The sequence below is a fragment of the Podarcis pityusensis genome (assembly GCF_964106645.2).
Source record: "Podarcis pityusensis genome assembly, chromosome: 10".
NCBI lineage: Eukaryota > Metazoa > Chordata > Lepidosauria > Squamata > Lacertidae > Podarcis > Podarcis pityusensis.
In genome coordinates, this window is record NC_138035.1 from 30776682 (window position 1) to 30803505 (window position 26824).

Genomic DNA, 26824 nt, shown 5'->3' on the forward strand with positions numbered 1-26824 from the left:
CCCTCTAGTGGAACTAAGAGAGAATTTATTGTGCTGAGCCTTGAATAATAGAATTGTAGAGTTGGAAGAGAACGTGAGGTTAATTCAATTCTCTGCAAAGCAGGAATATGCAGCTTTCCCATACAGGGATCAAACCTGCAACCTTGCCATTATCAGCACCACATTCTAACCAACTGAGCCATCCAGGCATACTAATATGATGCAGGTGGATAAATAGGATTTCCATTTAAACTGTATGTAATTTAATTTTTAAATGTATTATTTGGTGGAATGAAATGGTAAAAGATTGAGGGAAATCACCCTAGGCATGTGATGGGCATGTCCTCTCTGTTTTCTACAAATGGTATCAGAATGGTGTTGGAAATGTGTCCTCTCTGCCCTTTTCCCCTTTAATTCTCCCCATGCCAAAAGCTTAATGATCCTTAGTGCAAAGTCCTATTATCCCTGGCTAATTAACACAAGGGAGTCCTTTGTTGCAGGAGTGGGGGAGGGAAGACAGGGGCAGAATAAACATAAAAATAAAAGAACTAAATGGAAATGTACATTTCCTGCACACACACACACACACACACACACACACTAGCTTCCATTTGGGCCATTGTGAATATACCGGTATATATTAAGGTGTGCATGTACAGGAACAGAATATCTGTGCACATGTCCAAAACAGAAGACAGAGGAAGAATATTTGAGGGGAGGGACAGAAAAGCAGCCCACCACATATATTGTGTCAGGATCTGCCCACTAGTGTGGAAGACAAGTAGTGGCATAGCAGGTAAAGGTAAGGTAAAGGACCCCTGGACATTTAAGTCCAGTCAAAGATGACTATGAGGTGTGGCGCTCATCTTGCTTTTCAGGCCGAGGCAGCCGGCGTCTGTCCACAGACAACTTTCTGGGTGGCATAGCAATCAATATCCATGACTTAAAAAATGGGAATGGGTAGAATCTAACGTGCAAAACGCGTGCAAAGAGAAATCCAATCCTTATGATCTGTTTACAATAGAAGATCCCAATCTGGAAGTGCCCAAAACCCAAGAGGTAATTTGTTGAATTTGTTGAAATGCACACATTTCCTGACATTTCCCCACAAGTTGGACTGCACATCTATCTCAAACATCCATCTATGACATGGTCAGAGTTAGGCATGATATTACAGGGAAAGCTAAGAGCACATTGTTGTGGAACTGCCCTGTGCCGTATTGTTCCCATTCAGTCAGGACCATTCTGCAATTCATCCTGCAATTCAACAGAACGTGAAAATACATCTTTACACTGCATCAGAACAATTTCCCGTCTAACCCAGGGATAGGAGAGGTGGTGTAAAATTCTAATTGTCATGTAGACTTGGGCCAGAGCTTTACAAGTGTGTGAGAGTGTAAGGTAAGGTTAAAGTAAGGGAGAAGAGCTGTGTGGCTGTTTGTCTATATATGAGAGTGAAGAGAAGGCTGTTTGTGATACTGAGCATAGGGGAGACTGTGTCTGTGAGAGAAAGAGACTGTGTGTGTGTGTGTGAGAGAGAGAGAGAGAGAGAGAGAGGGGGGGGGCCTACAAATATCATTTTTATCGCACATTCATAATGATTTGTGCTCATTATGCTATTGGGGCAGTCACACACAATCCCACTTTCCATACAGTTTGTACCTGCAAAAGTTATGGGATTGTGAAACTGCTTCAGTTCCAGTCAGTGCATATCCTGTAACTTCCTGCTGGAATCTTGTAGTTTTTTTATGCCACAAATGTTTCACTTTATTTTTGACCCACTTTTGTTGTGTGGTAGCTACTATGGACAGCGATGATGTGGTTGCACTGAGATAGCATTGCTGAACAAATTAAAGCAAAATAAATCCACCATTAAGGCACTATTATTGTATCAAGAATATGTTTCAGAATACACTCACAATAAAACACCAGTAAGGAGGAGCCCCCCCCCCCCGGGAGGGGGGCACTCAGACAGGCAGTCCTTGAAGCTGAAAGGTTTACCTACCCTGCTTTACTATAACACAAAGTTAAAGAAAAGGTTCATTCAGGAAAAAGAAAATAAACAAACAAATGCAGCTCCATTCAATGCAGTTTCTAATCAGAAGTAAGTTCCACAGTACTTAGTGAGGCTTACTTCCAGGAAAGTCTGCACAGGATTGCAACCTCAGACATAACACACCCTGCACACACACACAGAGAGAGACTCTGTGATTTAAGACCCTGCCCACCAGCTTGAACTGTCAAGGCTAAATAAAAGTTCATGATGACCTACTAATCGTCAGGGACATTTAGTTCTCTCATAACAAAGCGAACCCTGTCTACTGCCACATAAGCAGGATTAATTCCAGAAAGTTGACTTCCAAACTACAGCTCTTCTCCATCATTCTTCAATTATAAGAGAGATTTTCCAATCTGCTAAATAAGACTTGTGTGGTTCTGAGCCACTCAGGCTTTGGTTGCATTGCGAATTAGAAAAGACCTGAGTCACATATGGAAGATAAGGGGTAGCGATCAATTTATCTAGTAGAACATGTCTGCATGTCACGGATATAGAACTTACACAAACACACAACTGATTGAAAACAAGGTAGACCAAATGGGTCTGCTGAAGCAGGCTTGGTGTCAGTCAAATACTCTCAAGTAGCTTCTAAAAGCCCTGATGTCTGCCTTGGCATATATTCCTGCCTTGGTCCCACCACCACTGACACCTGTTTTCCCCTCCAGCCTACCCTTTCCCCCAGCTAGTGACAGTGGGTGAGTCTGGGAAGTCACCCACCATTAAAATTTTCCCACAATGCACTGGGGCACCCAACACTCAAGGGCATTGTGGGAAATTAAAATAGCAGGTGGCTTGCCAGACACTGTCGTCAGTAAGCCCTCTACTGTGGTGGGTCCCTGAAACCAGCAGCCTGGTCTTGTGCTGAGCTTAACCTTTGGGTTTAAGATGGAGGCTTGGAGCCGAGATAATTTAGCTAGTGAAATGCAACCCATGTCGAATATTGCATGTATCTTCTATTTTCGTCATATTTATTCAACTTCATGGGAACCGAAAAACCTCTTGCTACAAGAAACTGTTGAAAAGGAAGGCCCTTATGAACACCGAGGGCCAATTAGTAGGCACAATGCAATATTTTCAGAGAAAGCAACAGTACAGTTTGAATAAGCAACAGCAGACGGGCTCATTGTTCCTGAGGTTGTTGCCAAGGGTGCTTTCTCTCATTAGGGCGCTTCAGTCTTTATTTTGAGAAAATAATGAGAAAAACAGCAGATAAATTGGACGGGATCAGAGTTTAATAACCATAACACCAGCACTCTGACATATGCAGCAGGCAATATGGCCTTGGCTCTTGGCTTCTCTAAGGACCTGCAAACCTTACTGAAATAATTTGTAATTCCTTTAATGCTTTGTTACATGTGCACTATGACTTTTTTCCCTAGAATTAAAAGCAGTGTGCAAGGGGTTCGCAAGTGGCCTCTACACAGGCACGGACCTGGCCCAGATCTGCATAGATCCTTATACTTTTCACATTCGGAACTGCTTTATACATTACAAAATTTCTACACAGAAGGCCCATCCATTAATTAATGGGCAGTCACATGTCAGATCATCACATTTAACAACATAGGCTTAAATATATAGCTCAGTCGGTACAGCATGAGACTTTTAATCTCAGGATCGTGGGTTTGAGCCCTGAAGTTGGGCAAAAAGATTCCTGCGTTGCACAGGGCTGGACTAGATGACCCTCGTAGTCCCTTCCAGCACTGCAATTCTATGATTCAGTAGGTTTTCCCCTGAATGTCCATAGGCTGGGAAGCTGTGCCTGCCTGTGGGATCTCAGTGTGTCTATAACTCACAGGGAGAGTGCCACGCATGCAATTGTTACACATGATGATCTTCCTACAGAGTACATGTTATTTCCACCTAGCTGGCCACTGTGGGGGGAAACAGAATGCTGAACAGCTGACTGAAATGCTTGGGGAGGGTTTATAGCTCAGTAGAAGCCCCAGATCTGCTCTGGAGGGTTAGGGGAAACACCAGAACAGATTGGGGGCACGGTGGGGGGGCACACGGTGAGAAGCCTGGGAGAGGAAGTCCCATTATGCAAGCAGGACAGGTTGCAGCCCACGGTTTTGCACGCAGATGTTCCCAAGTTCAGTCCTCTGACATCTCCAGTTAAAAAGATCAGGTCACTGGAGATGACATAAAATAACTTTCTTTGACTGAGACCCTGGACAGCTGCTTCCAGTCAGAGCAGACATTCCTGGACAAGGAGTTTGGTATCTGGCAGCTTCCTGCAGTAGTTGTTTTTGTTGTGCTTCATGCATTTTCTTATTATTGTGTTCTATTCTGACATCACTGTGAACCACTTTGGGAATGGTTTGCCCCAGGAAAGGCGGCATACAAATAAACCAATAGGGCTGACTGCGTGATTTATATGCTGCTTTTCCAAGGGAAAAAACCGCGGTGGTGGTGATAGTTTATGATGATGGTGATAATAATTAGATGGACCTTGGTCTAGGAGCAATGTTTTATGAGAAAGGAGGCTGCTTTTGTTACTGCTGCTTCTAGGCACTCTTAGAGTTTTGCATAGCCCATAGTACTGTTGCCCTCTCTTCTTTGATCACAAGTAGAGATCAGGGAGCCTTGTGGATAAAAGCAGCAATGAACTTGCTCACAGCATCAGTATCTTAGGACAACGGGGCCTGAAGTCCCTTCAGCCTATGATTTATTGGCACCTTCAATCAGGGACTGAAGTGGGTTGAAAAGCATGTTAGCAACACCTGGCAAGATCAAGAAGAGTGCACATAGTCTCACTTCTTTTTCATCCCCAGGCAAGCTAACATGGTTAACAATGGCAGGTTGGGCAGAGTTCACGCTTCCATACAGAAGCCCAAAGCACTGCAAATGGCTCAAAATAAATAGCAAGAGAATAAATATGAGAGAGATTCTTGGCTGTATAGATTGCTCTGAGAAGCGGGAAGGAGGGAGAGAAGGCACATTCCTTTCCTATAGCTACAAAGAAATTCTACAAAGGAACAGAAATGAAGCTCCGCTGAGCATGAATAACTTGAATGGGTTGCCAACATGATGCCCTTCAGCTGTGGTTAGACTCCAGCTCCCATCACTTCCAGCCAGTGGTCAGGGGATGATGGGAGTTGTAGTCCACCAACATTTGGAAGGCAGCATGTGGGCTACCCCTGCTTTAACTATCCTTCCATTCAAACCACAGCTTGCCCATCAGGCTTCCAAGGCTTCACTGCAAGTCTCAAGACAATTCAAGAGCTTGAATGCTCCTTTTATACTTCGTCCAAGTTTTGCTTCCAGGACCTCCCTCTTGTTCTTTTAAGATATTCCACGTTCCCTTCTCCCTTGGTTGCTCCCTAACCCCTTTATGTCCACACTGTAGCACAGAATGAAGAGTGACTTCCCTATGGCAAGGCTTGCATGTAAGAGGTAGCATTAAAGAGGTGTGTTTGAATAGGCTGGGGGTCCATCCCCTTCATGCAGCGCTACTTCTCTTGTCTCGCAGCTCTGAGGATGTATACTGCTGTCCTTTTAAGTCATTTATCAGGACTTCCTGGCTTTCTCCACTCTTCTTCATGCAGTCCTCCACCATGTCTAATATCTTCTGGAGCCGCCGGTCCAGTGCCTTCAAGTGAGGCTCCGCTAAGACTGGTGACAGCTGATCAGTGGCCAAGGACTCACGCATGACGTCACTCAAGCGATAAGGCTCCGTAGCAAGCAGTTGGAGGCGCATGAACGTTGACTTTTTTATACTGGATCCATCAACAGCAATAGGAAAAAATCAAGGAAGAGGAAGGACAACGTTTTTAAACCATGAGAAATGTCACATTGAGCATTTCCATTAGTACATGCACAGACTTGGGATATCAGAACCACATCAGAGGCAGGGGTGAGAGTGGGCAAGAAGTTATAGGGTCAGACTAACGACAAACATTATGGATTCTTGCCAAATAATTTCTTCCATATTTATCCCGAACCTGAAAGCAAGAGTATCATGCCACAAGTGTTTCAGGGTGGAGGAAATGCTGAGTCTGTTTTCATATCTGATGAAATTTTTCCTCAGTTGTTGCCCTACATAAAAGGCTCCTTGTTTTAACCACAAGTACTTGCATCTCCCTTTAGCTTCGGGAGGTGGTAGAAGTAGCTGAGTAGGCTTTCTCTAACTCAGAGTGTGGGCATTTCAGCTGGCTTCTGGCAGAAATGAGCCTGCATCCTCAGTTGCGCTGTGCTCTGGTGTATCTGCTGGGAACTAGCTTAGGCATGCATGCTTCAGATAGCTGAGATGAGAGCCACTTCATAGAACTGTAGGCTTGGGAGAGAGGTCATCAAGTCCAATGGCCAGCCCCTCATGACTAACCAGGAGTAGCGAATGTGGTGCCCTTCAGATGCTTTTGATTAATGCCCAATGGTCAGAGATTATTGGAGCTGTAGTCCAAAACATATGGAAGACTACCCCTGGCCTACACAATATGCCATCAGCAGAGCACAGTGGTGGACAACGTGCATGGGCTTATGTAGAGGAGGCAAATGGCAAACCCACACCCTTCCATGCCACTACAATCTGGCCAGGGGGAAATCTTTAACCTAAAAACTGAGATCAGTTTGGCCTACAGAACCAAAAAGATTACCCACCTCAAAATAATAAGACTTCCTTAATTCTATCCCCTCCAAAGACAGAGTATAAACAAGATGGGAGAAAAGAATCCTTACATGCAACATTGCTGAAGTGGAACCAGAATGGACATTTCATCATGGGAGTGTCTCCCGAACCTGAGAAGAACAAAAGGCACAGATGGTTTCTCTATTTTTGGGAGATGCTATTTTGGGAGTATTTATCTTGCTCAATAAATACTTCTTTTGGTATTTAAAAGTCCAAATGTTGCAAATGATGTAGATTAGGTGTGTTTGTGCAGTGCTGTATTCATGATCCTGTTGCAAAGTTTACTTTGCCTGCAGAATTAATATATTTTGGTAGATATTAGAATGGTGTAGAGCAGGAATGTGACCCGCCAGATGTTGCTGGACTATTAAGAGGCATCATCCTTGACCATCTGGCTACACTGGCTGGGGCTGATGGGAGCCTGGAGTCCAACAATAGATGGAGAACTACAACTTTTCCATCCCTGTGTAGAAACAGTTTTGTACTCACTAGCTGTCATTTGCTATATTCAGGGTATCCTATAATTATATCAGGAAGGGACATTGGAAGGGAAGAGTAAATGGTATGGAATGGGGAAGTTGGAGGACAGCCAGACCAGTTAATGTCCCCCCTCCCACATATTGAATTGTTATCAGTAAATATCTATACAATTTTAAGGATTTTCCTTTCTTTCTGTTAAGGTATAGAGATTTTTGTTCCTAAAAAACAACAACCCAATTCTGAAAGTATCACAAACTACAAGGCCATCTTCTCCAAAGTGTGTCAAGATTGTATGTCCGCACATTTAAAGTTTGTGGCTTCCTGGGAACTTTAAGAAGTCTTCTAAAAGACAAATATCTTTGGGTCAGCTGAAAAGAGCTTTTGATTACATCGCCGCCACGTTAAAACTGAGTTGCATTTCTTCATCAGAATATGTGGGTCTGTCATTAACATCAGTCATCGAGCACTTTTCCAACAGGTCAAGTCCAAGACACTTCACCACCTGCGGTGAAGAACAAGATAACATCGCTCCCCAATACAGTGGTACCTTGGGTTAAGTATGGTCCGTTCTTAACCTGAAACTGTTCTTAACCTGAAGCATCACTTTAGCTAATGGGCCCTCCAGCTGCCGCCGTGCCGCCAGGGCACAATTTCTGTTCTCATCCTGAAGCAAAGTTCTTAACCCGAGGTACTATTTCTGGGTTAGTGGAGTCTGTAAGCTGAAGCGTCTGTAATCTGAAGCATATGTAACCCGAGGTACCACTGTACGAAAGCTGACTGGGCTTGCAATCAAATCTTGCCTCAACACTGGCTACTGGGCAGTATCCTTTGCCACGTCTGAGAGCCAGTGTGGTGTAGTGATTAGAGTTCTGGACTAGAATCTGGGAGACAGGTTCAAATCCTAATTCGGCCATGGAGCCCAGTGGGTAATCTTGGGCCAGTCATTGTCTCAGCCAAGCCTACCTCCTGGAGTTGGTTGGGTGATAAAATGGGGAGCAGGATACAAACATCATAATAACGATATTCTGAAGACAGTTACAGATAGGTAGCCGTGTTGGTCTGCCATAGTCAAAATAAAAAAAATCCTTCCAGTAGCACCTTTAAGACCAACTAAGTTAGTTCTTGGTATGAGCTTTCGTGTGCAAGCACACTTCTTCAGATACACTGAAACAGAAGTTGCCAGATCCTTCTATATAGTGAGAAGGTGGGGAGGGGTATTACTCAGAAGGGTGGTGGGAATGGGAGATTGGCAGATAGCTGAGATGAGCCTGCTGACGACTCTTAACGACTGTAATAGGTCTTACAGGAAAAGGCAAGGGGTGAGAAGGTGAGAAATGGCTTAGTCATGTATAATGGGATAAGAATCCAATGTCTTTGTTCAAACCAGGTCTCTCCATGGTTTTAAAGGTGGAGCTGTCGTCATCATGAACAAAACTGACTACATTCAGGAGGCTCACAGACAACTTTCCAATACCGCCTTTTACACAAAATTGGACTCAGACCCCACACAAGAATACAAGAAAGAACTGAACAAGATTGTTAAGGAGCTACCCCCACACATCCAAGAACAGATCCTCACCAACACACCAACAGAACCTCGACCAGGAACTTTCTATCTTCTACCTAAAATACACAAACCAGGAAATCCAGGACGCCCCATCATTTCAGGTATTGGCACTATTACAGTGGGTGTCTCCGGTTATATGGACTCTGTTCTGAAACCATATGCCATCAGTGCTCCCAGCTATGTACGTGACACCACAGATTTTCTGAGGAAAATACAATCTTTAAATAATCTTCCCAACAATACTATACTAGCTACTATGGATGTGGAATCTCTGTATACCAACATCCCACACAACGATGGTTTACAAGCTATAAGGAACACCATTTCAGATAAAACCACAGCAGACCTTGCCACCAAACTCTGCCAATTTGTCCTTACCCACAACAACTTCAAATTCGGTGATGACCTGTTCCTTCAGATCAGCGGCACAGCAATGGGCACCCGCATGGCCCCACAGTATGCCAACATCTTCATGGCAGATTTAGAACAACGTTTCCTAAACTCCTACCCACTCAAACCTCTCTTGTACCTGCGATACATTGACGATATTTTTATCATCTGGACACATGGTCAACAGACCCTGGACACCTTTCACCAGAAATTTAATGATTTTCACCCCACAATCAACCTTACAATGAATCAATCTATGCAAGAAATACATTTTTTGGACACTACTATAAAAATACAGGATGGGCGCATAGACACCACCTTATACCGTAAACCAACTGACCGACAAACATATCTACATGCCTCTAGCTACCATCCCAAACATACCAAACAGTCCATTGTATATAGCCAGGCACTACGTTACAGCCGCATCTGTTCCAATTCTACAGACAGAGACTCTCACCTAAGAGATCTACAGCAAACCTTTTCAGAACTAAAATACCCAGCAGATGAAGTTAGACAACAGATCAACAGAGCCAGACTTATACCCAGAGAGAACTTGCTGCAAGACAGACCCAAAAAAGAAAATAACAGAACACCTCTAGTCATCACATACAGCTCCCAAGTTAAAACAGTACAACGCATCATCAGAGATCTACAACCTCTCCTGGACAATGACAGTTCTCTTTCTCAAGCTCTGGGAGGAAGACCTTTCATTGCCTACAGACAGCCACCCAATCTTAAACAACTCCTAACCCACAATAATACTACAACCAGACTTAACACGGACACTGGCACCAGAGCCTGCAATAAACCCAGATGCCAACTTTGCTGCCACATACACCCGGACAACACCATTACTGGCCCCAACAACATCACACATACCATCTCGGGACTATTCAATTGCTCATCATCTAACATTGTGTATGGCATCAAATGCCAACAGTGTCCTTCAGCTCTCTATATTGGACAAACAGGCCAAACCTTACGCCAAAGAATAAATGGACATAAATCTGACATCAAGAATCACAAAACAGAGAAACCAGTAGGAGAACACTTCAATCTCCCAGGACATTCTATACAAGATCTCAAAGTAGCTGTTTTACTACAAAGGAATTTCAGAAATAGACTGGAAAGAGAAGCTGCTGAATTGCAACTCATTACCAAACTTAAAACCATGGAGAGACCTGGTTTGAACAAAGACATTGGATTCTTATCCCATTATACATGACTAAGCCATTTCTCACCTTCTCACCCCTTGCCTTTTCCTGTAAGACCTATTACAGTCGTTAAGAGTCGTCAGCAGGCTCATCTCAGCTATCTGCCAATCTCACATTCCCACCACCCTTCTGAGTAATACCCCTCCCCACCTTCTCACTATATAGAAGGATCTGGCAACTTCTGTTTCAGTGTATCTGAAGAAGTGTGCTTGCACACGAAAGCTCATACCAAGAACTAACTTAGTTGGTCTTAAAGGTGCTACTGGAAGGATTTTTTTTATTTTGATATTCTGAAGACAACAGGTTAACTTGGAAGGTACAGTGCAGGCCATGTGGCATAGTTCAGCCCTCTAACATCCCGCCACTTTCCCAGGGCTGCAATACCTGCTGTCTGAGGCAGCTGCCTCACTCTGCCTTACAGTAGGACTGGCCCTGCCTGATATAGTCAAATAATGGTTTGCTAAGAGCAGTTCAGCACGAACCTGCCACAGGGGCACCTTATACTCTGGTTCTTGCCTGCTTTAGATCCTTGTCTTGTAAGTTCCTGCTTTCAGAGTTCATTCCCAGAAAAGCAGCTCATCTCAAATAACAGCCTGAAGCAGGAATACCCTAGCCCTTTCTTCAAAATGCAGATCATTGTAGGACAGAGCTCAAAAGCTTCCCCTAGTCCCTCGCCCACCCAGGGAAGCATGTTGCATTCTCACCCTCGGCCATTGTCCAGATGAAGGAAGAAAGTGTCATTCCCAAACTTGTCAAAGGTCTCATAGTGGTGGCGATCCATGTTTCCTACATATGGAGACAAGAATTATAGAAGAGGAGGCAGACAGCAGAAATCAGAGGAGGAAGAAGAGGAAAAAGGTATTAGAGAAGTCCACCCTGAGAGGATCTTGGATCAGGATATAAATTCCAAGACCAAATGAAGAAGAAAAAACTGCAATTATCAGGCAATATCCTTATTCCATGCTGTTTTTCTAGAAAAAGAGATACCCGAACTCACCATAAACACCTCCCTCATGGCAACGGCACCCACCTGAGAGGTGCCAGAACTGAGTTCCGGCAAGTTCTGGCTGAAAAAAAGCCCTGTGTTTTATTCAGGCAAACTAGAAAGGCTCAAACAGCCTGAGGTCATCAAAACTCTTCATCTGATGCCAATTAAAAGGAGAGTGGCTTCCAGGGAACTCTGGGAATTGTAGTTCTGTGAGAGGACTAGTGTTCTAACAGCTCTCAGCACCCTTAGCAAACTACAGTTCCCAGGATTCTTTGGGTGTAAGGCATGACTGTTTAGCCCAGTGGCTCTTACCTATGTTTAGGATTATAGAGGAAGCCTATTCCCTCCCACCCACCCCCGAACTCTTGAACTATCCTCAGCAGAGAGATAAAATAAATAAATGAATGAAATGCCCAGCTATTAATTGGTCAGTGGGTGCAACCTGAAAGCTGTTAGATAGGGCAGAAGTAATTATGAAGTATTAAGTGGAGCAGAAGCGATCTCAAGGACAGAAATAACAAATCAGCCTAAGTTATTGGCACCGATGACAAAAGGATGAAAGGAGGGGAATCCATCCAGGTTATGTAACTTGTTAAACCATAGCCAAATGGTGGGCAAATCAGATGCAAACCCCCCCCCCCAATAAAATGGCACAGATTTAAGATGAACTGCTGCTGGTATTGTCAAATTGAGGAAAGAGATAGAGTAGGGATGAGAACATTATAAAAGCCTATTTATTTATTTATTTATTTATTTATTTAATATCCTGACTTTCCTCCAAAAGGAGCCCAGGGCAGCACATTGTATATGGGGGGGGGGGGGGGAGGAATCTTTAGAATATAAGGAATGTAGCTGATCAAGAACAGAGGCCATGTGCTCTTTAATTCTGAAGTTCCCACACTCTTTTCCACTGGGAAATCTAAGAAACTATTTTGTGCACCAGAAAATACCCACTTCACAGGAAAAAAAATCTGGCAATGAACAACATACCAAATGATGGTGGTGATTAATTAGTTCAAGTATTTATTTACCACTTTTCATTTTTTTAAAATTACAAGTTGGTTTGAAAGTAAATAAAATAAATAAATAAATAAAACACGAGAAGAAAAAATATATAAAAAAATGGGAGGGTCAGCAGGCCTCGGCAGTCGCCAAGGACAGTGTCTGGGGGCATCATATTGGTCACTTTATCCCAGCCCACCTCTGACCCCAGCAGCCCCTTCCCACCCCTGTGCCAACCCCACATTGTTCAGGAGGACCCCTGACCCTCTAAGAGAGGCTTTTTGAGAAGGGTGGAGGTGGCTTCGGGGAGAAGGAGGAGACCAAAAGCTTTTCCTTCATTAACTTCATGATCCAAGCCCTTCCCTGACTCACTGTGACATGTTTTCACTGGCAAATAACCTGCTTCATCCAATGTGCGAAATTGGATTGGAGGAGGGGGGGGGGAAGGTGCAAGGATATGGTCCCATGAAATGAGGTACGCCGGAGAATAAAGCGATGTCAAAAGACAGGTGAGAATGAAACAACGGGAAACGCAACTCAATCTGCTTAGCGGGTTGTGTTCTAGTCATGTATATTAACACAATGCACAGCGAGAGATGCTTATTCCGGGGAAGCTGGCTGGCAGGCAGATGTACGCAGACAGAGTTAATTTGTTTCTCAGGAACTCTCAGCGCTGCTGAGTTTCCATCGCGCCTAAGAATAAAATGCAATGAGGCAAAGTCTCTCTATTAAAGGCTGAGCTAAAGGGCTGGAATGACACAAAGGGAAGGGTTGTAGCAGTCAGAAACTGGGAGACATAGGAAGCAGCTCAGACTTTTTGTCCATCTATCCCAGGATTGCCTGCTCTGAGGGGCATAAAGAAGGTCCCAGGTTCGAATCCTGCTGTGTCATGGTAGTACAGTGGTACCTCGGGTTAAGAACTTAATTTGTTCCGGAGGTCTGTTCTTAACCTGAAACTGTTCTTAACCTGGGGTACCACTTTAGCTAATGGAGCCTCCCGCCACCACTGCACGATTTCTGTTCTCATCCTGAGGTAAAGTTCTTAACCCGAGGTAATATTTCTCAGTTAGTCTGTAACCTGAAGTGCCTGTAACCTGAAGCGTCTGTAACCCGAGGTACCACTGTACTGGGAGAGAGCCCTGTCTGAAATCCTGGAGAGCTGCAACCAATGGTCGGACTCTGTATAAGGCACCCTTCTGTGATCCTTTTTTTAAACTGCCGGTGCCAAGGATTGAACTTGGGACCTTCTGCATGCAAAGCAGATGCTCTACCCCTAAGCCATGGTCCCATCCCCAAATGCAGCGCAGCTCGCAGGAGGAAATGTACCCAAGCTCACCCATAAGGAAGTCAAGCACAGTCATGTCGATGAGGTTGAGGAGTCGGGATACGTTGTCGTATGGTGCCGTCTGTCGTACCTCTGCGCAGTAATCTTCATCTGACTCCCACCTTAGAAGAGATAGTCATGAAAGGTTATCCTTAATTGCATATGGTGGGGAGAAACCTTTAATTTAACTGTCTCCACCCTTCCTTATAGCCTCCCTAGCTCCCCCAGGTCATCTCATCGTTTGTCAACGTATCCATCACCCTGACAGGGCACAGATGCTAAGTGTGATTGCATAAATTCTGTTTGAGCCTTTTCAGGTACAGCTGCAGCTCTTTGAGACCACAAACAGCAGAGTCGGGGCCTCTTGAGTTGAATATGTAATGCAATTTTGTGGCACTGGCTTTTAGAGTCAAGGTTGTGGAGCAGCAATGGCTCCGGAGCTTGAAACAAAAATAACTCAGGAGATGGTCTCCAACAGAAAACAGATCAGCATGTGTTCACCCCCTAGCTAAGGGGGAGTTAATTCTTCCTGCTTGTACTGCTACTTTTTCAAACATTTACAATAAAGCAGTATTGTATTTATGAAATAAATGCATAAGAAATCTGTTGTTGTTGTTGTATTTGTACCCCAAATTTGTACGCATCTGACTGGGTTGCTCCAGCCATTCTGTGTGGCTCCAGCAACATAAAATCATAGAAATACCACCATTTCATATTATCCCATGAGCACATTCATTTCAGGAATTCCTGCTACCCTTCCAGTATATTGACAGAGCCAACCAGCCCTGAATGAGCCTCTGAACCAATCTTCTGGTTGGTTTACTTCACCACCACAGAGCACAGCTACATTGTGCACATAAGAACTAGTTAGAAGTGATGGAGAAAAGGCAAGCTAAGAAGTGCTGAACAGATATGGGGAAGTTTGATGGTGTCACCTAAATTGGAGGGTTGGGGGAATATAGATTCAGCACCCCATGCAGACTTGTCAATGTCTAGGGCAGCCCCAGTTTAGGGACATATATACAATGCTTCCTCAGTCTTTGGCTGTCCTGGCTCATCAGTTTTCTCCTTTGGCTCTCTTCATCCAGAACCTGCTTTTCACAATCTCTCATTCAATATTGGTCCTCCCTCTGCACCTGAGCTTACTTACTGAGCTTTCTTGGTCTTGGAGTAAGAACGCCTCCAGGGGCTTCTCCACGAACGCCGGTCGGCCAGTTCTTTGTCCGGCAGGAGGGCTGCCATTGAGCCCTCGAGCTGGTCTGGTTTGCCACACAAAGCATGTTCTGTGGAGCAATAGTAGGAGCACACGCCAAAGAAGCAGACGTTGCCGGCTGGGTTGACCCACGCAAAATGGAGGAAAGCAAAAGTCAGGGAATACCAACAGCTTGTCAACATGCCACCACATGTCTTGTGCATAGCTGTCAACTTACAGATTTGAAAATAAAGGACCAGCAGCGTCAAAAATAAGGGATCAGCAGCCAAAATAAGGGATCAACAATTACTTTGATAAAATATATATTTTGTTGCGTGCAAATGGCTTTAGATACCTATTAGGTCCATAAATTACCATATAGCATATATTCAACACCAAAAAAAGCAACAATTTGTTGTTGACAAAGGACAGCTGGACATAGAAAGGGCCCCATTACCTTTAGTAGCTTATTTAAGGGACATCATCAATAAGGGACAGCAGCGGGACATGGCGCTGGGATAAGGGACTGTCCCGCCAAATAAGGGACGCTTGACAGCTATGGTCTTGTGGGTGCAAAGCAACATAACAGGAGGGGAGAATAGCTTACATGGCTAGCACAGTCGGTCTACACCACAGCTGAGGGACCTGTGGCCCTCTGGAGGTTGTTGGCCTCCTCCCCTTCATCTGTCCCAGCCAGCATGGCCAGTGATCAGGGATGATGGGAGCTGCTGTCCACCAACTTTTGGGAGCAATAGTTTCCCCACACCTGTTCTACACAGTAGAGCTCATATTACGAAGGAGGGATAAACAGGGGACAGAGTGCTCACCTGGGGAGATGAAGAAAGTCTTAAACAGTTTACTGTCCGTTGTGATATCACGGATTTCTTTGGTTATATTCACCAAACGGCCAGAAACGGGGGGAATTCTTCGGAAATCCAGGATCCTCCCCAGAAATGAGCAAAATGGGAGAATGAAACAAATTCTGTTTGCAGCTGGACCAAATAAACACTCTAAACACAGACAACAAATCCTACACAAATGCTCGTTATCATAGAACATACAATCAGTTTGGAAAAAAGCCCTGTCTTTTCTGCTTCGCACTAATACTTGTCTCGGACACTATCTTTAGTGTAAATTGCCTTGAGATGGTTGTTTAGAATTGATAAATCAATGATAACGATAATATTTGGCAGGAGTCTGCCGCACCCTTCAGGACAGGAGAGTGCACTGTGCTGGACTCACCTGTCGAGGTGAAAGGCTGCTATCTCTGCATTGTGCCGTTCAAAATCTGAGAAGTAAAAGAAATCTGCTGGAGTCTCCTGATCTCGGGTTTGCCTTGGGAGAGGGCAAGAAGAGATGTGGTGGGTTATCAAAGATGTTCATTGTCGAGTGTTGAACTGAAGCCCACACATCTTTTGCAACTCATAGTCACTCTGCACACTGCATCCATCCCTTTTGTTGGGTGTTCATGATGGTTTGTGCTCAAATTTACATACACGATTCTGTTTTCAATACTGTTTGCACCTGCAATAGTTTCAGGGATGGACATACCACTCCGTTTCCAGTTGGTGCACGCCCTGTAACGTCCTGCTGAAATTCTGCAACCTTTTATACTATAAATGTTCCAGAGCAGCTTGTGTGTGTGTCCTGTTTTAGTTGCACTATAGTAGTGCAAGAGGGTCCCTTCAGACAGCAGTAATGCAACAATGTAGTGGAAGCATCATGGAACAACTAATAATGTGGAATGGTTTGTGGTCAGCCCAATATAAACCCACCGTTAATGCACTGTTATTGTGTCAATACTGCAAAATACACCCACAAGGGGAAAAACCACCTGTCTGGAGAAGCCCTGAAATTTTAATCCTAGCTATGCAAACTAGGAGCAATTGAGGCAGAACTCTGACACAGAAGTCTAGAGCCCATTTCAGTATAATGAGTAGGAAGCCCTCATCCCACCTCCAATAGTTGCCCTGGTTTTGAAGCAAGTGAAACAATACACGTTACTCATCTGAAGAAGGGGAAAGGGATGTAAGACTACGAGGTCCTCCAGTCTAAAACAGCCTAACTGCACCACTGGCCAAGGCTGAAACAATATTGTTGTGGCCTTAAATGAAAGGGGAGAGGAGTCCATTGAGAACAACATAGCACAACATTTCACATCTTTCACCACCAGAGGTCGCACCTCTCCATCAGAAACAAACCACAACATGGAGGGCTGAGTTCGCCATTTACTGCGGGAGCTAAAACTGATCCAAGGTGATCGATGGCTCTCTGCCATTTCCACAGTAACGGCCTAGGTTTATCTTATGCTGCACCATTGTTAGGCTGTTGTTGAACGATGGTCCACAAATCCCATAATTAATTCTATGTAAACACCTGCTTTATGGTCCATCAAAACTGTTTGCTTTAACTATTAGCGAAGCAACAGTGGTGAGTGCCAATGGCCAGGGAAGAACTGCACCCCTAACCCAACCCCAGGGCTGCAAGATCCCATATTTTCAGGAGACAGTATTACAACGCTTCTATCACTAGGCTACGACTATTGGAATCCCAGTTTGCTTAGAAATGTGGCGTTACAAAGGCCATTAAGTCCAGAGTCTAAACTTGTGCCATTGCTGAAGAATCTGGGCAATGAAGAAGGGAAAGCATCCGTTTCAGTCAACAATACTTGGTAGTGTGCAGTGACGTTATATTATTGTATTTGCAAACCGCCCTGGGATCCTCAGATGAAGGGTGGTACAGTGGTACCTCAGGTTACAGACGCTTCAGGCTACAGCCGCTTCAGGTTACAGACTCTGCTAACCCAGAAATAGTACCTCGGCTTAAGAACTTTGCTTCAGGATGAGAACAGAAATCACATGGTGGCGGCGCAGTGGCAGTGAGAGGCCCCATTAGCTGAAGTGGTACCTCAGGTTAAGAACAGTTTCAGGTTAAGAACGGACCTCCAGAACGAATTAAGTTCTTAACCCGAGGTACCACTGTATAGAAATTTAATAAATAAAGAGTGTGAGGTGGCAGAGATGGTTCTCCAGGGATGTGGTAATCAAAGGAGGAGCCTTCACTACAGTTGCTCCAGAGGTTTATGTCCAAACACAGCCTTGCTTTCAGCTCTGTTTGGAGAACTGGCATGAAGGGGGTCACCCTCACCCTCTTGCTACACAGAGGCTGCCTGGTAACTAATTAACTCAAAGTTTGGAAGGTTCCAAGCACAATCTGTTTTCCAGGTGGAGTCCATCGACAGGTTATTGCCACACATGAAAAAGAACTTGGACCCAGGATATTGGTACAGGGCATCTAAAAGCATTGCTGGCCTTCCTTACTCACTTCATGGGTTTGAAGAGGGCTTGTCCATGGTTGGGGAAGGTCATGATCAGCTTCAGTTGTGTCCCCCCAGGCTTTTGAACTGAAATTACATTAAGAAGGAAAAAGGCTCAAGTCACCACCTTTCCCAGTTTTGAGAATGAGGACGAAACAACCTGGCATTTAAATATTAACAGAGTCTGCTCTGGTGCTTAGCACTGAGGCAGAACATTCCAGAAAGCAGCTCATTCCCCCTTCCCACAAGACTCTTGTCAGGATGGTTTTACAGGCTGGGTGTCAAACTGAGAGGGAGAAAAAAGTGGAGATTGAAAGAGTGAGGGGTGGGGGAACCAAGGCAAACAGGCAGGGTGAAGTGAGAAGAAAGCAAGTATGAGCAGTAGAGGGACCCGAATGTGGCACAGAATACCTGAGCTGATAATTGGCTGCATGGCCAAATCTTCCATCGTGGCAAGGCGAGCAGGGTCATGGCGGGCATACAGTTCATAGCGATTGATGCCAGTGTAGAACCGGAGCCAAGCAGGGTTGGCATCGTGTTTTGGAAGCTTCTCGTGTGCCTTATTGCTGTTAGCCCTGCAGATCCAATACCCCCCCCCCCACACACAATACACAAAAACAATTGCATATATTATCATAGGCTAGTGAGCTTCAGAAGGTAACAGAAATCTGGCTACTGAGAAGCAAGAGGGAATGATCTCACGCTGGACCAAAATTTTATTATGCATCTTGTTTTGCAATTCTCCATTAATGAATGCGAGAATAGAATTATCAGGTCTCTGTCCGTCCCCCCCCCCCCCCAATGCACTAGAATGAACAGCACGCTTATTCAGGGGTATCACAAGGTTTGCAAATGTGCACACACAAAAAACCCTTTAGGAAAAAGAGCCCAGGGTGGAGGAGGGAGAAAAGCAGGCCAGTGAAGACCGAGTGTACTGGCTGGCTGTTATGAGGTGAGGGGATGGAAAGGAGGCCTTTGCATGCTTTAATTGGAAAGCATGGCCTGTCTGAAAATGTTGCAAAGAAGCTTGAGCCCCCATGTATATCTAGCTGTGCTTATTGAACGGCAGGCCAACATTCTGAGCCCAGCTGCCTTGAGAGGTCAGAAAATGGCAACAAAGTGCTGGCAGGGGCAGGGACTCAGTGGTAGAATTTGTTTTCTCCATATCTAAGGACAATATCTCAGCCTAAGACCTTGAAGAGCCACAGTCATCAAAGGTAGACAGGATGGCCTGCTGGTCTAACTCAATAAAAAGCAACATGTATCCCTATATTAAGTAGTAACAGAGAATCACAGAGACGAACATATTTATTATGGCATATGCTTTGGTGGATAGGGACGCGGGTGGCGCTGTGGGTTAAACCACAGAGCCTAGGGCTTGCCGATCAGAAGGTTGGCGGTTCAAATCCCCGCGATGGGGTGAGCTCCCATTTCTCGGTCCCTGCTCCTTCCAACCTAGCAGTTTGTGCGCTGCTTAGTCATGCTGGCCACATGACCCGGAAGCTGTATGCCGGCTCCCTCGGCCAATAAAGCGAGATGAGCGCCGCAACCCTAGAGTCGGCCATGACTGGACCTAATGGTCAGGGGTGCCTTTACCTTTATGCTTTGGTGGACTCAAGCCCACTTTGTCAGATATGATGAAGTGGGTTTGACTCCATGAATGCCATCCCTGCAGAGGATGTATACCAAATTGCATGGGCCACCCAGCTGTCCCTATGAAAAAAACCCCAAGAGCTTCTCACCATTCATTGCTACTTCTCACAAACATCTTCACCTTCGGTCTGGTAGCAAACAGCTTGTCTTTCTTCATAACTTTTGGGATTGGAATCTTGTAGAGCGGATGGTCGAAAAGCGCAGCCAGTTTGGACCTGCCTGTCCATGTTGGTTTTTCTTCTGCTTCTTTCGGCTCGAAGTTGTGACTTTGGAGGGGGATGTTGCTCCTGCTACCTGCATGTGGTACGCCTTCTGGTGAGTGAATGCCTTTCTCCAGGGAGCTGTTGCTACCACTGAAGTCCTGGAGAATCCTCAGGTTTAACTTATTCTGGGCTGATAACACGGGACTAGGTTGATCTTCTCCTTTGCGGGTACATCCACAAGAATCAAGGCCGGTGGAGAGTGTCAGATCCAACACCATGTGTACCAGGAGAGCCAAAAGGAGCAGAAAACAGAGAATGACTTTAAATTTCCTTTGGAACAGAGAAGGCAGGTAGTGCACCATCCTTGTGAAGTCCTGGATGCCAGTAGCACAAAATGTATGACAAAGGTCCACGTGTCAATAAAAAAATAATAATCCGCAATTTGATCCCCACTCAAAAGGATGTAAAGGATGTTGTTGTCTAAGGTATATTTCCAGCTTTGGGAATCCAAAGGAAAAAGTAGAAGCTCTTTCTTTTTTTAAAAAAAGCAAAATATTACTTATAAAAAACAAAACCTCTTCACTTATGCTATGATAATCCTTCCCAAGGCAAAATAAATAAATAATTCTGGGTCTTGTATAAGGTGGCTTCTGCTAGGAATCATTCCGCTCACATAGAAGTCCTCAGCAGGAAAAGGGTAAAAAGCAGGTTGCAGATGAATTTAATGATGTTGATAAGGGAAGAGCAAGTGGTGCCAAGGTTAACATTAACTAGTTAAACTCCAGATTGATAGCAGCAGATTGGTCAATGCCACAAATCTCTTCGAATTATGTTATTGCATCACAAACTCTTGTGGAACCCATCGTCCCAGCAGGCTCACATATTGATTCCCTCCTTTCACCTATAAACACTGTCAGCTAGCCACCTACATAATTCATATGACTTCTTCCTTCATCCATTTTTAAAAGTTCGACCTTCACTGAAAAGCTGCAGTGGCTCAACAACTGTCCACAAAAGAAAAGAAGAATTAAAACAAGTTTCTAGGATTCTCAGGAGCAACAGAGGCACTGCCCGCTCCTTCCATATTCATTGTGTGGGGGTTTGTGAAGGGAAATCAGATTTTATGAGGGAATTGGCATAAAGGCCATGTGTTTTATGGAGCTCATGAAGATATTGATATGTGGCACCTAGATCTGAGCCCTTAGTTCCCCCTTTCCTCAAAGAACTCCATACATTTAAGTGCATTATTTTATAAATACTGCTAAGTCAAATAAGTTCAAAGAAGAACACCCCCACCCTTCAAAAAAATATAATTCAAGCTATTCCTTTATTAAGCCAACCATAGTGGGTTAAACCACAGAGCCTAGGACTTGCCGATCAGAAGGTCGGCGGTTTGAATCCTCACGATGGGGTGAGCTCCCGTTGCTCGGTCCCTGCTCCTGCCAACCTAGCAGTTCGAAAGCACAAAAAGTGCAAGTAGATAAATAGGTACCGCTCTGGCGGGAAGGTAAACGGCATTTCCGTGCACTGCTCTGGTTCGCCAGAAGCGGCTTAGTCATGCTGGCCACATGACCTGGAAGCTGTACGCCGGCTCCCTAGGCCAATAAAGTGAGATGAGCGCCGCAACCCCAGAGTCAGCCACGACTGGACCTAATGGTCAGGGGTCCCTTTACCTTTAATGATGGAAAATAACGTGCAATGCTTTGAGTTCTCCATAACTATTCAGTGGGCTAGATGGTAAACAGAGAGGGGAGGGAAAAGTTGACTGATGAAAGTTGTGGTGTCTGCATCTGGTCACAGCACACATTCACATGAGCCTCTATTAGGTGCTATCCAGGTTTCAGGTTGCATAGCACCTGATAAATGCATCAGATGCAGGCTCCAAGACTTCACCATTTACATACCAGGGAGAACTCACAAGCTAGTACATCATTTTGGTTGGTCTAATAAAGGTATTGTCCTAAATCAGATTTTGGATTTTCGTTGCTGTTCTTGGGCCAAACACACCTATATTCTCTCTCTCTCTCTCTCTCTTTCTTTTTTTGGTAAAATTGTCTCTTGCTCTTCCTGCACAGTGGCTTAGGTGGGGTTCTCTCATTTTATCTTTGAAACAGCCCTTTAGCCTTTTGTAAAATACAAGGCTTCTCCAGATGATCTATTCATTCAGAATTCATCCTGATTTGCACAAAGCTTACACAGGGGTTAGTCTATGTGTGGCTTTTATTGAGCATTCAGCCCAATTTGCCTGCAGGATGTTAACACATCTTCCTGTCAACCACCCATCCATTCCGCACTTTTCAATGTGTTTCTCTGTCACTTTCCAAACTGCAAGAAGTCCTTTTCACCTTTAAGTGGATTTATTGCAATTGGGCAGCAGAGAGCATTTTAACCCAATTCAATTGCAGAAACTTCAAGTTCTGGTGAGTGCTTGAATCTCTCCTGCAAAATAATGATAGCCCGGAGGCTCCCACGATGCTTGCTCTGCCCAAGGTAACCTTTTTGAGCTTTCTAGCTGAATGATGGCACAGCACCTTTTAAACCTTTGGCCCCATCTGCACTATCCTTTAAAGCAGTATCATACTGGTTTAAACAGTCATGGCTTCCTCCAAAGGATCCTGGGGACTGCAGTTTGTTAAGAGTGCCATGAATTGTTAGGATAACACCTCTTCACTTCACAGAGAATAAGATTTTCATAGTGTCTTAATAATCAACCCCTCTTTCTCAAGGAGCTTTGGGAATTGTAGCTCTGTGAGGGGAATAGGAATCTCCTAAAAAAAATCAGCTCCATTAACAAACCACAGATCCTAGGATTCTTTGGGGAAAGCCACCGCTGTTAATAAAGTGGTATGATACTCCTTGAAATAGCTATGTGGTGCAGATGGGGCCTTTTGTCTCGACAATTTTTACTAGGGCACTGAGGGGAGAGATGTGACCATGCTCATACTCTCTGAAAATACACAGCCACTTCCTCACCAGCATACCATTCACAACACGCAGCCGCACATTTGCTATGGCACATTCACTTTGTCTCACACACAGAGAACAAATACCGTGAGCTGCGGAGAGAACGACGAGCTCTCGGCTTACTTATGTCCCATGGTGCGGTGGTTGCCTAGTAACTGTCTCCAGCTAACACTTTCAGTCGCCCCAGATTCTGACAACACCATATTTCTTTTTTTCCCATTTCCCCCTTGCATTGCAGTAATACTGAGGCGAGGACAAGCCAAATAAGTTCTACAGCTCCCTCGAGGTGGAAAAATAGACTCTTGCTTGTGCTCATGTGCGAAGCTTGGGATGAACCGAGCTTTCCGGTCAAAAGGGCTGACCTAAAACCCTGAAGGACTGAGCTGTCTAAAAATGATGACTGGTGAAGGTGGCAAGGCATTTTTAAGGCAGGGGTGGAGTACATGTGGCCCTCCAGATGTTGCAACGTCAGCTTCCATCAGCCCCAACCAGCATGGCTGACAGGTCCAGTGACATCTGGAGATTCAAAAGCCCCCCATCCCCCTTTTAAGGGCTCTTTGTCAAACCCAAGCGGCTCAGGAGAACTTAGCACATTACAGTGGTACCTCGGGTTAAGTACTTAATTCGTTCCGGAGGTCCGTACTTAACATGAAACGGTTCTTAACCTGAAGCACCACTTTAGCTAATGGGGCCTCCTGCTGCTGCCGCGCCGCTACTACGTGATTTCTGTTTTCATCCTGAAGCAAAGTTCTTAACCTGAAGCACTCTTTCTGGGTTAGCGGAGGCTGTAACCTGAAGCGTATGTAACCTGAAGCGTATGTAACCCAAGGTACCACTGTATGTGCTGGCCCAGTAAAGTAATCTACTGTCAATAAAAAGTGTGTGTGTGTGGTGCCAGGCCCAATCCATGATCCTTGGTTCTGTCAGTGGGACAGCACTCTGCATGAGCTCAAGTACACACATTATTATAGCCCAGGTTTCAAGGGAGGAGGGCATGGAGGTCTAGTATTGAAAACTGGTTCTGAGGTGGACAGTTAAACCTTGCCTCACATTAAATGCTGAAGGAAGTGAGACATTCATCCCCAAACATGCTGCCACTGGAACATGGTTGATGAGCTGATACAGGCTGCTGTTATCCCATACAAGTGATTAAACCAAGATTTGGGGGAAGATTTGGGCCAGACATTCAGTTTGGGTGGTGGTGGTGTTTTTGGCCAAAACAAGCTCAAGAACCACCCAGCCCTCATTTTCAGGCCTCTTGTGCAAATCATGTTCAAACATTAACATCTGAAACTATCTGCATATCACCAAAGTGAGAAACCAACAACATATGTATGCTGTGGGACAGTGCTTCTGGACGAACAACATATAAACCGGGCATCAAAAGTATTACAAATACAGTATAATAAGTTCTTAACATTGCTAATAAAGCATAGCAACACATTAACTTCTCAAGTAGCTATGATCCAAAGTCTCTTGCCATCTGCTAGCTATGTTTTCACACTTCTGGTGTGATGTAAAAACAGGGGGGAGGGGAATGTGCAGGGTTTAAATGTGCACATAGTTATGCTTGTGCATTTTAAACTATGCAAGTTATTTTCAAATGTTACACTTAAGCCCAGAAAGAAGAGAGGCAACCTGCTTGAAGAACTACCACTGACTTTTTGTTTCTTTAAATAAAGCACATTTGGTGGCTTATGTGAAAGAGCCTACAGTCCGTTTTCACATTGGGCACTCACATTACAAAGTCTCTGCGAGCATTTTTCCAACTTTGTGTCACATGTAAATGCTATTTATACAGAAGAGAAATTGAAAGTATCACCTGGTGCAGGCATGTTTAGAACAATTTTGTGCACAAAATGAATCAGGCCTTGCGTGACAATGTCTGAGAGACGGACAGGCAATCTGTAGTTTTCCCTTGCTGTTACAATTTTACTATATTTTGAGAGTTTGTTACACTTGTCCTGCGCTCTCTTTGGGGTCTCTTATATGGAAAAAAACAGCATTCTTTATAGACAAATAAAAATAACCACTGTTTCTCTATATGAGGGTAGGGAACCTTCAGCATGGGTTCCAATTTGGCCTGTGAAGCCATTTTGGGGGACTTGACTGCATCACTGAATCCTGCAGAGAGCTGAGCTGAAGTCACCACCTGTCAGCTGATGAGCAGAGTTCAACCCTCCTGCACCGGCTGTGCAACCAAGTTCCAGCAGCCAATCCCTGCAGATAGCTGCTTTGCAAGTCCTGTGCCTGGTGCTTTGCTGAGCCCAGGGCTGGCAAAAACCCAAGTGCCGGAAAACTAGCTGGCTGCCAGGTGCTTGGAAAGCATTGTGCAAAGGACTTTGACATGTGGGTGACACAAGGCATCTGTCAATGATCTGGTGTCATAATGATGCCACATGACTGACAGGTGGGTTAGATGGTGTGGTCTACCCCCTATGTCATACAGCCAGAAGGGAGCTGCCAGCTATCTTCTCCTTACTTCACATAGTAATAGAACATGGAGGGAATGATGAGATCCCATGTAGTTGATAGGTTCATGATTGCTAGTGATCCATCTTGGAGGAGACTGGTTTTGTGCGACAGAAGGAAAAACTAAGCAGGGATGAATCTTACCACCCTCTAGCTTTACGTCGCCATTGCTGGCAATATAAACTGGAAGATTTTTCGTCGTTGGGTTTGAGTCTTGCAGTGAAATGAGATTTTCAAAGCCAGCCCTTCACACCAGGCAATCTGTCAATGTGCTTTGTTGCCATGACACCACTGCAGAGCAACACTCAAAATTCTCACCTCTTATTCCTTGATGACAATGCATTAGTCACATTGTTGCAGTTGCACAGTCACTCCTATTGCTACCATTGGATACATGGTGTAAAGCTCAGTGACAGAACATCATGTTCCCATGGGAAAGCAAGTCACAGTGGTTCGCAGCTTAAAATGCCATGCTAGAGCATTGGGGCCTAGCACTCAAAAGACATGGGTGTTTTACAGCAGTAAATATTACGCTCCAGTTGATCACTCCCACATCTATGAGTCATTGTAAACAGAGGGGATAAAAAGCACCACCGTACGATATAACTCTTGTTATGCCCAATTAAGGAGAAATACATGTTAGATTTTGCAATAATGGAATTGTGGAACTACTGCATAACAGCACTGTCAAATTTTCAGAATGAAGGCATTGATTATGCGTAACACAGAGGAGGTTTTATGAAGGTAAAGCACACTGAACTGTACTCCTGTTACCAAGGAAAAGAGAGGAAAAAAACCCTCTTTTGCTGGAGTCCTGTAGCAGGGAGTTCAGACCAAAGAGCTGGGGATTGGCTAAATTAGGCTGGCCTTGCTTGCTTCACACAGGTCACAGCTACAGCCACATGACCACTGGATACTGATAAGAGACAGGCAAAGCAGCCAACCGATTGTTTGCTGATAAGCCCCCATGTTAGCAGTTTGATTTCTGTAGGTCAGCCTGACACTTGGTTGGGTCATCAAGACCAACATATGAGTGTGCGTGTGTGCTTGTTCAAATATGGACATTGTACTTATTTCTGTACTGTTATTAAAGAAACTGTATCAATATGCATAGAATCTCATGCCCCATGTTTGCAAGAGAGATAATTATATACCTTCTGCAATGCCATATTCTATCATCGAAGAATGATGTTCTCTCTCATATGCCCATGTAAATCTATGAAAAAGATCAGATGGCCTATTAAAATTAAAGCTGAGCACTAAGAAATAAGTTGATGAGTGGGGAAATATTAATGTGTTTCTGGGGTGGGGACTAGAGTCCCACTGATTTTAATGGGATAATTCGATGGCAAGCCATCAGTGAATTATCCCTTAAGGAAGCTTTCAGGTGC

General features: G+C 44.6%; 1 protein-coding gene across 1 annotated transcript; it reads right to left on the reverse strand.

The window, feature by feature from the left end:
- Nucleotides 1-3248: 3248 nt before the first annotated feature.
- LOC308486804 (extracellular serine/threonine protein kinase FAM20C-like) lies at nucleotides 3249-26606 on the reverse strand. Its single transcript, XM_081023921.1, has 11 exons — nucleotides 26588-26606; nucleotides 19884-21001; nucleotides 18553-18716; nucleotides 18150-18228; nucleotides 16068-16160; nucleotides 15653-15768; nucleotides 14784-14964; nucleotides 13646-13755; nucleotides 11024-11105; nucleotides 6716-6775; nucleotides 3249-5757 (listed from the first exon to the last, which is right to left on the reverse strand). Exons 2-11 carry the CDS (start codon nucleotides 20357-20359, stop codon nucleotides 5481-5483), a joined length of 1638 nt encoding a protein of 545 aa, XP_080880047.1. The 5' UTR covers nucleotides 20360-21001; nucleotides 26588-26606; the 3' UTR covers nucleotides 3249-5480.
- Nucleotides 26607-26824: the final 218 nt, after the last annotated feature.

Excerpts from the sequence above, each read along its gene's own strand:
- LOC308486804 (XM_081023921.1), bottom strand. The coding sequence starts at position 20,359 with ATGGTGCACTACCTGCCTTCTCTGTTCCAAAGGAAATTTAAAGTCATT. Across the intron at positions 16,161-18,149 it reads GCCCTCTTCAAACCCATGAA|GCAAACCCGAGATCAGGAGA; the intron begins GTGAGTAAGGAA and ends CCCTCTCCCAAG. Across the intron at positions 5,758-6,715 it reads CCACTTCAGCAATGTTGCAT|TATAAAAAAGTCAACGTTCA; the intron begins GTAAGGATTCTT and ends TGATGGATCCAG.